Below are 13073 nucleotides of genomic sequence, written 5' to 3'. Positions count from 1 at the left end.
AGAAATCTTTATCTACACACAGAGAGCTTCTTTGGTTCAAAGCATAAAAGTGACACATATCCCCATCATAGAAAAATATGGAAATTCCTTCAGTCCTGCAACTCCAAAGCTAAAGGTATAACATTAATATATAATTCTCTTCATTCTAAAGATGTCTTTCAGTAATATAATCCAATAATAAAGTGGGAAACAGAGTTGGGAAGGACTTTCTCAGAAGCTCAATGGGAAAAAGCCATTAAATGCAACTATAAGTACTCTAGATGCTCAAACTATGAAGAATTCAATCAGAAACTTATGCTGAGATGGTACTTTACTCCATACGTTGTAGCCAAATTCTCAAGGGACAATTCCAATCTGTGCTGGAGGGGGGGACAGGTAGGTGCTCTTTTACATGTGGTCTGGGTCTGCCCTCTGCTCTGTAAATTTTGGTCAGATATATTTAACCTGATTTCAAAAGTGACAAAGTAAGTGTTAAATCTAATGTGGAACAAGCCATTCTGAGTTTAAACACAGCAGATCATCCCTGCTCCATTAGATCCATATTTACACATATCCTATTATCCTATTATCCTATCCTAAGCAAATGGAAGTCCAGCGAAATTCCTAAACTGATTGAGGTTTCAATTAAAGTGAAGATGATTGCTGAATATGAAAATATAATAGCTTGCAGAGAGGGGACATACCAAGCATATCAGTCCAATTGGTATTCTTGGAAGAATTTCTCCAAAGCCCAGGGGAGACCTGTTCAGAAATAGTCTTCACTGAGCGGACGCTACTTTTCATCTTCATTTTTATTTTTTGTTGTTATCTTGTCTATTCTTTTCCTTATTCATACTTCACCTTGTTGTGTCTGTACTTTCAAGATCCAGTGATCCTGGCTCCATTTTCAGTACGTACTTAGTAGATGAGACTATATAAGTAAAATAGAGGGAGGAGTCTGCCCCCTGAAGACACAGTGTGCCCCCAAAAGGGGTGTCTGGGGGTGCCCTTATCACTGTGACCATGGGATAGATCCTGGTAATTCCTAAAGAAGCAGAATATATGTTGGAGCAAGAAAATCTTGAAAGTAGATTACCCGCGACAATTAAGACCACCTCATACTGTTCATTGTTATAATTGTTGTATTACTTATTCTGTTAAGATTGTAAATGGAATTCTTATGTAATCAGTAATTCTTTAATAAAAACCATGGAAATAAAATAGGGGATAGAATTATGACATTTTTATTATTATTTTATTAGTAATGGCAGCGATCAGCAAATTTTTATTGTGACTGTAACATTATGGCGGACACATCGGACACTTTTGACACTATTTTGGCAGCATTGTCATTTATACAACAATCAGTGCTATAAAAATGCACTGATTACTGTATAAATGACACTGGCAGTGAAGAGGTTAAACACTAGGGGGCAATCAAGGGGTTAAGTGTGTCCTAGGGAGAGATTCTATCTATGGGGGGATGAGCTATCTATGACAAGACTGCGATCACTGTTCCCAATGACAGGGAGCAGTAGATCTCTGTCATGTCACTAGGCAAAATGGGGAAATGACTTGTTTACATAGGCATCTCCCAGTTCTTCTGGTCCATGACACAATCACTGGACACCATTGAACATCGAGTCCAGGGGTCCCGCACAGAGCACATGGCACCCATAATGCCACATCTTAAAGGGGACGTACCTATATGCCCACTCGCACAGCCATGCTATTGTGCCGATGTATATCGTCATGCACTGGTCGGTAATTGGTTAAAATCACTGCTCCTGAAAAAATGGCCATTTTAAAAATGTTTTTGCATTGATACATGTCCCCTGGGACAGGACCCGGGTCTCCAAACACTTTTTATGGCAATAACTTACATATAAGCCTTTAAAATTAACAGTTTTTATTTTTCAGATTCATGTCCCAATGGTGTTTGCATGTTCACACAAAGTTTTTGTGTGTTCGCAAGTTCTGGTGAGAACCGAACTGGGGGGGGGTGTTCGGCTCATCCCTAGTCAAGGGTACTAAAATCTGCTGTTTCCACCTGAATTCTGGGCTGGCCAATGAATGGGGGAAGTACGGGAGCTGCAGAAGTGATGGGCTGCTAATCAGGATTAGCAAACACATCAGGAAGGGAACTCTGGGCTCTACGGGCCTTTCTTTGAATTCTTGGTGGCTGCGGGACACTTCTTGTGCTAGACACCACACCAGTCAGGTATATCTGACCTTAGCAGGGACCAGTACCCCATCATCAGAGCTATCTGTCAGGGTGATCTCTACCAGTTTGTATACTGAGCCTGAATCTGACAGTGAGGTCTATTCAATGCTGTACATGTATAGGTACAGCTAGTGTAACTCACAGGTAAAAGAGCACCTGGTTGTCAGCGACTGCTTCAATCGCTACAAAAAATGAACTGTTAATGCTAGCAGGGATCAGGCGTGACTCTGCTAACACTGCAGTTTTGTGTGCTGTGTTTGTAAGTGACAGTGATCTATTGATACTGCACTTGGGTGGGCTGGGCTGGGCGGAGGGGCTAAATGCAGGTGCTGGCAGGTATCTGGGCTGATTCTAATAACGCCACATTTTTGGGAATGCTATACTATTGGGAACGCTAATATAGATCTGATCAGATCAAAGATATCGATCCGTTCAAATACTATACTAGTAATGGAGCTATATAGTGTGAGTGTGTGTTAGTGTACCTGGCACTAATCTGATGATGTCTGGGATTGACACTGACCCTAACGGACACTAAAACTGATGTCACCCGACAAGAGATCTGTACATTATACTAGTGACACTGTGACAGGGAGTGAAAGGGTTAACTCGGGGAGGTGATCAGAGGGTTAAACCTTTATTAGGGGGTTAATGGGGAGTACCCTAAACCCACCTGGGCCTACCACTAACTGCCCTAACACTGATTAGGGACACCAATAGAGTGACCAGTGAAAAATCTGAAAAATGCACTTGGTGACACTGTGACAGGGAGTGAAAAGGTTAACTGGGGGGGGGGGGTGATCAAGGGGTTAAATGTGTACCTACATGTCCTGGTGTCAGTGTAGTGTTGGTGTACTCACAGTAGATGTCTTCTCCTCGCTTGCTGGAAACTAAAAGGGCTCCACGAGGGGAGATGACATCACTTCCTCTGCCTGTGTTTACATTACACATGTAGAGGACAGTCTGCCATTCACCAGAACCGATCAGCAGGTCCAGCCCAGAAATCATTGACCTGGGCCTGTAGACTGATCGGCTCTGAAATCAATCCAATCGTTGTGGGGACGGTGGAGGGGGGGGCGCATATCCCCCATACCCACACACGTGACCGACATACGATGATGGCGATTCACACAGGAGAGCCAACCTGCCGCAGTACAACTGTGGTGGCTGGTCAGGAACTGGTTAATGTATTTCCCCCAATACTTACCTGAGCCTGATCTCCATCCAGCAATGTACACAAGAGCAGAGGCTCTCTTGGCTCTCTCCCTCCTCATTGGCTCAGACACAGCAGGGAGAGCCATTGGCAGAGGAAGACTTGAGGCTATTTATGGCAGACAAGGACTCATAAAGGGGATGGGAGTTGGGGATGTTCATCATTTCTTCTAGTGATGGGGGAGGGGTAACTTTCCAGGATTTATAACTCCTATCCTGCAGAAGGGAGACAATGACAGATGATATTTCTGGAGTAGGGATGAGCTTCGTGTTCGAGTCGAACGCATGTTCAACTCGAACATCGGTCGTTCGTGCGTTTGCCGAATTCCGAACGTTTGGGCCGTTCGTGGCAAAATTTGTGTGGCCCACAATGCACTTCGATGGCGCAATGCATTGCTGTCTCACGATTGGCCAAGCATGCACTGTGACCCCGCATGCTTGGCCAATCGCAGGGCCAGCAGCGAGGAGAGCAATGGTTGGCCACAGGCATCCTGCCTGTGGCCAATCATAGCTCAGGCTGTGTAGTGCACGCCCCACACTATATAAGGCCGCCTTTAAGGCGGCCTCCTGTAGTGTGTTACTTTGCATCTGAAGCAGTGGGTGTTCTGTGTACCTTCAACACAGTACACACCAATCGTTTTTGGCTGATTTTCTATCTTGCTGCTGTGTAGTGGTTGTTGTCTGTGCCCTGACTGCAGTATACACCACTATATTCACCTCACCTATATAGCTAGTGATCTAGCTTTAACCACTTAACAACTGCCCATTGCCGATTAACGGCTTCAGGGCGGTTGTTTAACTCAGAGAGGCCGTTAATTAACGGCCTCCCAGAATTCTGCTCTCGCGTGCCCCGAGGTGTGCGCACTCGAGAGCATCCGTGACCGCCGGGTCCATAGGACCCGGCGCATCACGGTAAACGGCCGCTCATAGCGGCCGTTTACCACGTGATTGCTCCGTCAAATGACGGAGTGATCACTTGGAAACAAACCGGCGTCATGTTATGACGCCTGTTCCTCCCTCCCCTTTCTGTACCGATCGGTACAGCGGAGGGGAAAGAGATCGGTGTCAGCAGCGATGTGGGCTGCATCTGCAGTGCCCACATCGCTGCTCACCGAATTTAACCCCTCAATTCCCTGCCAATACTCTGCAATACCAATGCATACTCTGCAGTACCCTGCCATTACTCTGCAGTACCCCGCCATTACTCTGCAGTACCCCGCCATTACTCTGCAGTGCAGTACCCCGCCATTACTCTGCAGTGCAGTACCCCGCCATTACTCTGCAGTACCCCGCCATTACTCTGCAGTACCCCGCCATTACTCTGCAGTGCAGTACCCTGCCATTACTCTGCAGTACCCCGCAATACTCTGCAGTAACCCCCAATACTCTGCAGTACCCCCCAATACTCTGCAGTACCCCCCAATACTCTGCAGTACCCCCAATACTCTGCAGTACCCTGCTATTACTCTGTAGTACCCCGCCAATACCCCGCCAATACTCTGTAATACCCTGCCATAAATTGCCATACCCAGCCATACTCAGAGATACCCAGCCATACTCGGTGATACCCTGAAATACCCAGCCATAGACGCCCCTCACCGCCCTCCGGTGCTTCTACCAACTCGCCAGTACAATCAAAGCCAGAATCTTTTTTTTATTTTTTATTTCAGGCTTCCCAGCCTAGAGGTGAGATGTGGGGTCATATTGACCCCCCAGATTTCACTGTAAAGAGGACCTGTCACCCCATATTCCTATTACAAGGGATGTTTACATTTCTTGTAATAGGAATAAAAGTGATCAAAAATATATTTTTGGGAAAAAAAATGTCAAACTAAAATAAATAAAGTAAAATGAACAATAAAAAAAATAAAATAAAAATTAAAGCGCCCATGTCCCCATGTGCTCGCATGTGCCACACATGTGAGGTATCGCCGAGAATGTTAGAGCGAGAGCAATAATTCTAGTCCTAGACCTCCTCTGCAACTCAAAACATGTAACCATTAAAAAAATATTTAAAGCGTCACCTATGGGGATTTTTTAAGTAGCGACGTTTGGCGCCATTCCACGGGCATGTGCAATTTTGAAGAGTGACATGTTTGATATCTATTTACTCAGCATAACTTCATCTTTCACTTTATGCAAACATTGGGCTAACAAGTGGTTAATAATAGAGCTTGCAGTCAGTAGTGTTAGGAGATAGTGCGTGCTGTCTGCGTGCTCTGTACCCAGTACATGCCGCTATAATATAGGGCAGGCCCCTACTTTCAAACATCCAACTTACAAACATCTCCTACTTGCAAACGGAAGGAGACAGCAGCAAGTGAGATGAAAAAAGATGGACGACAAAACAAATTATACAGGGGTGATAACCCTTCCCTATGTTTTCCAAAAAGCTTAAAGATAGTTTTTTTGACTGGAGCTACACTTTAAAAATGTACCGGTTGAAAATGACAAACAGATTCAACTTAACACAACAAACCTACACAGTCCCTGTCTTGTTTGCACCGCCTGTATACTGCTGTTCTGAGTATATAGGGCCTGGGGGCCACACGCATTTCCTTTTTTTTAATATGGGTACGGGGTTCCCCTTAATATTTGTACAAGACCCAAATAGGCTGGTAATGGGCAGGGAGGGCTACCCATGCCATTTTTCTGAATGATTTTAAACCATATTGTAGGAACCAGATATAACATTAAAACCGCAAGCAGTTTTAAATGGTGTTATTTCCGTTTAATGTCATTTTGTGCAGGGACTGTTCTAAACACGGGAAACACGTGGCACTTCACAGGCATACTACAGACACCCCCCAGGCACCATATTTAAAGGAATATTTCACTTTTTTTTTTCACTTTAATCGTCATTAAAATCAGTGCTCCCGCCAAAACGGTAGTTTTTAAAACTTTTTTTTTGCAGTGACCCATGTCCCCTGGGGCAGGAGGCAGGTCGCCAAACCCTTTTTAGGACACTATCTTGCATATTAGCCATTAAAATTAGCACTTTCCAATTCGAACGTTCGAGTCCCATAGACTTCAATGGGGTTCTAACGTTCGTACCGAACGCGGGGGTCGTTCGCAAGTTCTGGTGCGAACCGAACCGGGGGGTGTTCGGCTCATCCCTATTCTGGAGTATGAATTGTATTGTTATGGGACGGCGTTTTGTACAGAAGTGAGAACTGTCTGAGGTCTTTGTCTTCAGAGGAATGGATCCTGTTTTCTGTCTTTATTATGGTCAGGACAAAACATTCCATTCATAGATTTGCAAATATGAAATATGGGATATAAATAATTAGCATTTTCATTTTCAGCCAGCAGGTGGAGCTGAAATCTCTTTTCCACATGTTTACCTGCCTGTCCTTCCCGGATCACTGTACAATCCATGTTATTTACAGAGCTCAGTAGCTCAAGCTTCAATTTCCCTTCATAACTGAATGACTCAGAGGAGGGGGAGGAGAAGTAGATTTCTGAAACCCACCGGAGGGACCTCACTGCACATTGTGTGAAAATTGAGGATGAATTGATCTGTGGTGTCTGTAGCTACAGAGGTCAGTGAGGTCTCGGTCACACGTGTGTCAGTACCATGTCATTATGTGACATTTATTCAGCATTTCTAAAGCCTGATAACCGCCTTCCATGCCTGCCATGAATATTACAATGGCGGCACACAGTGCTGGTCACACAGGAGCGGTAGCGTTGTGTCGTGTTATAAATGAAGCCGCATGTCGCTGTCATGAGACATCCACGCTTGTCAGTCGCCTCCATTCATTTCATGGTGATGTCCAATAATCGCTGGGCATTGGAGGACAGACAGCGGAGGCTCCGGTATCCCAGAATGCACTGGGAAATAATAGAGAAGTAGGACAGAGCAGCTCCGGTCACTTCTGGTTGTACAGAACAGCCGTGTGGTAACTCCAATAGCTTCTGTGTGCCGGCAAAATCACCAACCAGCCGGCAATACTGACAGTGCCAGGCAGGGAATGTGTCACTGCACAGCCAAAAACCTCTTCCAATTATATATACTAATCAGCTGAACACAGAAGGATTCATCCACAAAATCCAACACCAAATACATAGAAAGACAACTGTGCAGCAGTACAAGTGAGACTCCCTAAACCTAAAAATAGGATTTGTATTTCAAATGTTTAAACAATCCACACGTGTTTCAGCACAATTATACAGGAATATTACAATGTTAGAAAAAACAATATAAGTAAGATATTGTCAAAGTGCCCAATATTGCAGCATGATGAGTGAGACAACCCAAACTTTAGCATACTATGTACATCAAAAAACCTACGTTGTGGTCAGCCACTTATGATTGGTGATGTGCAGTGACACCTCCCTTACAGGATAGATATAAAGATAGCTGTGCAGCGCTAGAAGTGAGACTCCATAAACCTAAAAGTGTTAATATTTACACATTTTAAACAAACAACACAAATATACATGATGAAGCCCCGCCTAGGGTGTAACGTGTAAGGTGGAGACGTCATCACGCCTGTCAGATACACTAGGAGAGCCAATGCTATACTGTTATGAAGGAGAGGAGGGTCGCCGGGCGCTCTGTGCATTCTTACATGGATATATTGTGATTCTATGTGAGGATATATTACATGTTATAATTAATAAACTATTAATGACCCGAGTATCCCAGCTATTGTGACACATACAAATAAAACAAATGTGGTAACAAGTCACCAAGCGGGTATTATCCTCAGACCGGGAAATCTGTCCTCCAGGGGGCAGGAGAGCGATAGTGAGTATGATGACATGGCGGCTGGTTTTCATTCTATAGAATTATTGTAATATATCCGAAATCCACATATCAGAGGAGATCATTTCCTCTACATCACTTCCCCTTTAGGCTCCTCCCACTAGAAGAACAACCCCTCCCCCGGACATTTCTCCAGCATTCTTATAGTGTTTTCAGAGCTTGATAAACACAATGAAGACACATGATAAATGTCATAGAAGTGTTACTGAGCATTGCTTCCTTCTACATAATCATCAGACGTGTGAGCGAGTCCTAAGGGGGTCTATTCCATCCTATTTCCTGCTTGTTAGGAATATGGAGGGTCATTCCATATGTACAGAGCCTGGTCACTGTTCTACTATAAGGGGAACCCCAAATCCCATGGATGAGATTACAAAGAGAAAGATTCCCTCAGAGAGAGGAGAAGACATGAGAAGAGGACAGGTGATGGAAGATTCTACATGGGTGAGGATGGAGGACACCCAGAGATAGAAGGAGACACTGAGAGACGGGAACAATCACAAGACGTCACATTTCCCCATCACGGCACATCACACATTTCTCTTACCATAATTTCTGAATTTTACTCTCCGGGTTCATCAGAAAGGAAAGAGAATCCGACTTCTTATAATATCCTGAAGAGGAGGAATCTTCTTCTTCTGCTTTGTCCTCTCCCGGACAATCTTTACTGGAAATAGTACAACCCACAAATCTAAAATCCAATAATGAGATAATAATTATCACCAAGAATGTATGACCTCTGACCCCAAGAATAACAATGTAACCCCAACATTTTCCTTCCACATGGCTGCCTTCCCTCCGGCTCTACAGCCTCATACTGGACCTGATGAGGACTTCTCATTGGTGGCTATGAGTGGTCTTTGAAGTCACACTCCAGACAAAACTTAAAGGAGGCCCCTGATATGTATACGGGGTCTCCGGCCTTCCTACACAGGGGTCTCCATTCAGCTTCTGGGAAATCCTGGAACACCACTTTGGTTCCAGATATAAAATGCAGTCCAGACATTCCCATCTCCGCCCACTTCTGCAGACAATTGGCCCCTCCAATGTTGGGATGATGATGTCACACCCCTGACATTATTTCCCTCCCCCACATCTCTGAACACGAAGCTTTCCCTCCAAATGTTCTGTGTGATAAATGGTAGAATTGGGGGCAGGGAAAGGGTTAATGCGATGTAAATGATGTGATTGTTCCCAGAAGTTGTGTAGAAGGTGATATGTGGGAACCACCATTTAGCTCTGGTTCACACAGCACAACATGAAAGTCGCAGCCACTTCCAGCTTGACTTTGCTCTACAACTTCCCGGCGACCAGGTGCGACTTCAAAGTGACTTTACTGAGAAGCATTCCTATGTGACTTTGATGATCCGTGTTTATAGCGTGTTTTATCACATGACAAAACCTGCGTCTGATAACCGTGATTGGGGCGTCATTAACAATCAGGCTGCATTTACATCTGCATGATTCTGAATGCACATCAACCGCCAGAAATTGTGTGCTTTGCCGCACGTTTCAGAAATGCGCTGCGACCGTGCGTCACGCTTGTACTGCAAACATGGCAAGGTGAGCGCGATGCATGTTTCCAAAATTTGTGGCAAAGCATGCGTTTTCCTGCAGGTTGTTGGGCATTCAGAAACGTTCAGATGCCAACGAATGGTATCGCAAGTGCAGTGTGCGGTGTCACTCATTTTCAAAATGCACAGCAAAGCATGCGTTTTCTTATGGGTTGGCGTGCGTTCAGAAACATGAATATGCAGATGAATGGTAACACAAGTGTGATGTGCATTGCCACACAAAACACGCAGAAAAGCATGCGTTTTCTTGCGGGTTGCCGTCAGTTGTAAATACGTTTCCATTCATTCACATCTGTACATTTCCAACTGCACAGCAACCTGCAAGAAAATCCATGCTTTGCTGTGCGTTTCATAAATGTGCGACAATGTGCGTCACACTTGTGTTATTATTCATTTGCTTCTGCACATTTTTGAATGCATGGCAGACGCAAGAATACATGCGCTTTGCTGTATGTTTAAAAAACGCACAGAAAGGAGCATTGCTTTTGTGTTACCATTCATTTACATCTGCACATGCGTGGCGTGCGTTGCTGTGCATTTTTCAGACGTATAAAAAAACGCACATTTCCTGTGTGGGTCGCCTCGTATTCGGAAACACGCAGATATGAATGTCGGCTGATTGTTAATGACACCCCAATCACAGTTATCAGACGCATGTTTTGCTGCCAAGATGCATAACGCTCCATGACTGAGAAGATTCTTGAGCTACTTTGGGGTGTTTGTTGCATGTCGGGCAGAACATTCCAGTGAATGGGCTCCCTATACACAATGTGTGATTACACATGAAAAATACACAAATAATGGAAGTGGGAATGTGCGTTTCCTCTACGCTCAGGTGTGACTGGGATGTGATTGGAGGAAGATTTTAGGCAGCAAGGATGACCAGGGAGGAGAGGTGGGGGGTAAAGAAGCCTCAGAAGTCGCAGCAAAGTCTTAAAGATTCAGACAAATGTGCGACTTTCTGGTGATTTTACATTGAAGTCTATGGGAGTCGTGCAGCACAAGAATCACACAAAAGTAGTGCAGGAAGTATTTTTTGTTGCAGTGACTCAAATCACAGCAATTAAGACAACACCCAATAAAATCTTTGTGTTTTCACCTGACCTGCGACTTTACATGTCATCAGAATGTCGCTGGAAAATTGCTGTAGTGTGAAGCAGGGCTTAGGGCTGAGGAAAGTGTGAGTTCCCAGGACTTCTAACAAGTGTGGTAGATGGAGAACATGTCTGATAATCACCGTTATACTGTATGCAGGTTCCTGCCCATTCTCTGAATTCAATTAGGATATCCTCACACTCACTTACCCGACCTCCTGACTCCTGTGTAGGAATGGAGATAGAAGTTTCTGGCACTCTGGATCCACAGTGAGACCTACAAAATATAAAGACTGAAAACTTTCTTTCTTCAAAGTCTTCAAGCAATAGTTCAGCTGCTTGGAATAATTCCTGTCCATCCACAAGTGATCAGTATCTGAGCCCCACAGCAACAAATCTGTACAACCCGACATGACTCTCCTAATGAAGTCCTCATCCTGAGTCTCATACAGACAGAAGATGATCTGAGTATAGAAAGTTTGATCACTGCCCTTCTTGGCCCATTTTCTCATTGCAGGTTTGGCTCGGATTGAGATGGGGATTCCTGTGACCTCTGAGAATGTCTTCACCTGATTTTCATTTAAGAGACCAAACAGGAATTGTACAGATAATGATAAATGTGGGTAATCTGAACTGAGGCCACGGAGTGATTTCCCTTTACAGATCTCCGGGAGGAAAATACGTTTCCTAAATCCAAACCAACCATCATCCATCCCATAATAGAGAGCAGCAAGGAACTCCTGTACACTCAGGTGGATGAAGCTGTAGCAGGTCTGGTGACGGACGTCCCAATGAAAGATGTTCTCATTCAGAAATACAGACTCCACCTCATCCAGAGAAAGTCCATGTCTTTCTAGATCTTTCTTCTCAAATAAGATTTGTTGGTTCAGAACTCCCTGATTGGCCAGAGCACACAGCTTCTTCAGACAGGTTTGTTTCTGGTGTACAGACTGCTCCTTCTTGCTGTGATGGGTTAGTAAAACCTCCAGGTAGAGAAGATAAATTGAAGTCCTTGTCTTACACTGAATTACATCCAAATCTTTTCTTATTTCTTGTGTCATTACAGTGCAGACAATCCAGCATGTGATGGGGACGGCACACATGGTGTACACAACGTCATTGTCTTTTATTATACTGAGAACCTTGTCTGCATCTTCTTTATTTCCATAGAATTGATGGACATATTCCTCCCGATCTTCCCTTGTAAATCCCTGGATTTCCACATTGTGAGAATCATCGATGAATGTGTTAAGTTTCTCCATGGCCAGTGACCTTGTGGTGATGATCAGAGAAGATTCTGGGAGAACATGTCTCCTGAGCAAGCTTTGGAGAATTATTTCTTTGTGGGTTTCCATAGAAATGTCAGGACAACCCTCAGATTTCTCCTCCAGAGTCCACCTCAGTTCATCAAACCCATCAACTATGGTGAGAAGTTTTCTCTGACTTCCAGGATCCTTCAGAATAGACACCAGGTCATCTGAACTCAGTCTGCAGGTTCTGGATAAAAGTCCCACAAGACTTATGTTTTCAGGGATGGTGTTGATTTCTCTACAGCTCAGATAAAACACAAAATCAAACTTGTCTCGGTAGAGATCCCCAGAGGCCCAGTCCAGCATGATCTTCCTGGAGGTCATTGTTTTTCCAATCCCAGCAGGTCCTTGTAACACCACAATCTTAGGGATGAACCCATATTTATCAGGGTCAAAGAGGGCCTGGATTGTGGTTGGGGATCTTTTCTCCATGATCTGTAGATGTCTTCTGCCTGAACTCCTTATTTCTTCTTCTTTTCCCTCTTTATTCTGGGGTCCGTTTATCATCAATAAATTGGTGAATCTTTCCTTTAGATGAACACGGGAATTATATTCTAGAATCCTCTGGAACTTCTCTTTCATAGACTCGCTGTGTTCCTTACTGAGGTCTTTATGAGAGAGAAGAGAATATTTTATTCCTCATACACACATGAAACAATATTTATAAGACACAGTTTGAAATATTGTATTCTAACCATAAACCCGAAGAATGGAACCCTAAAAGGAGATATCCCATGAAATACAGGAGGACTGTGGAAGCATCCAAACTATGGACACATCATCAAGACCAGAGGCATGAATAGAACCTACAGGGCTCCAGTGCAAGAAACCATGAAGAGCCAATATGACTGCTGTGGCCCTTTCCATCAGTTCCAGGCCCTTTTCTCCAAGAGTGGGGCTCTTCCCTCT

At 44.2% G+C, this 13073-nt stretch overlaps 2 protein-coding genes across 8 annotated transcripts in view; one reads left to right on the top strand and one right to left on the bottom strand.

Annotated features, from left to right (window-relative positions):
• LOC143963511 (NACHT, LRR and PYD domains-containing protein 3-like) overlaps positions 1 to 13073 on the top strand; it is an 824666-nt gene that overhangs the window by 431217 nt on the left and 380376 nt on the right. The window lies entirely within an intron of this gene.
• LOC143963509 (NACHT, LRR and PYD domains-containing protein 3-like) overlaps positions 1 to 13073 on the bottom strand; it is a 175968-nt gene that overhangs the window by 78423 nt on the left and 84472 nt on the right. For all 7 annotated transcript variants that reach the window (XR_013270981.1, XR_013270982.1, XR_013270983.1 and 4 more), the window contains exons 5-6: positions 11065 to 12772; positions 8734 to 8877 (exon numbers count right to left, since the gene is read on the bottom strand). Coding sequence is in view for 3 of the 7 variants with exons in the window: in XM_077473151.1 (XP_077329277.1) it covers positions 8734 to 8877; positions 11065 to 12772 (1852 nt within the window). In the remaining 4 variants the exon portion in view is untranslated. The remainder of the gene's footprint in view (positions 1 to 8733; positions 8878 to 11064; positions 12773 to 13073) is intronic.

Source organism: Lithobates pipiens, unplaced genomic scaffold (genome assembly GCF_037356315.1).
Source record: "Lithobates pipiens isolate NorthernLeopardFrog02 unplaced genomic scaffold, aLitPip1_a1.2 Scaffold_8, whole genome shotgun sequence".
NCBI lineage: Eukaryota > Metazoa > Chordata > Amphibia > Anura > Ranidae > Lithobates > Lithobates pipiens.
Note: the sequence above shows the minus strand (reverse complement) of the source record. Positions and strands in the feature narration are given on the sequence as shown.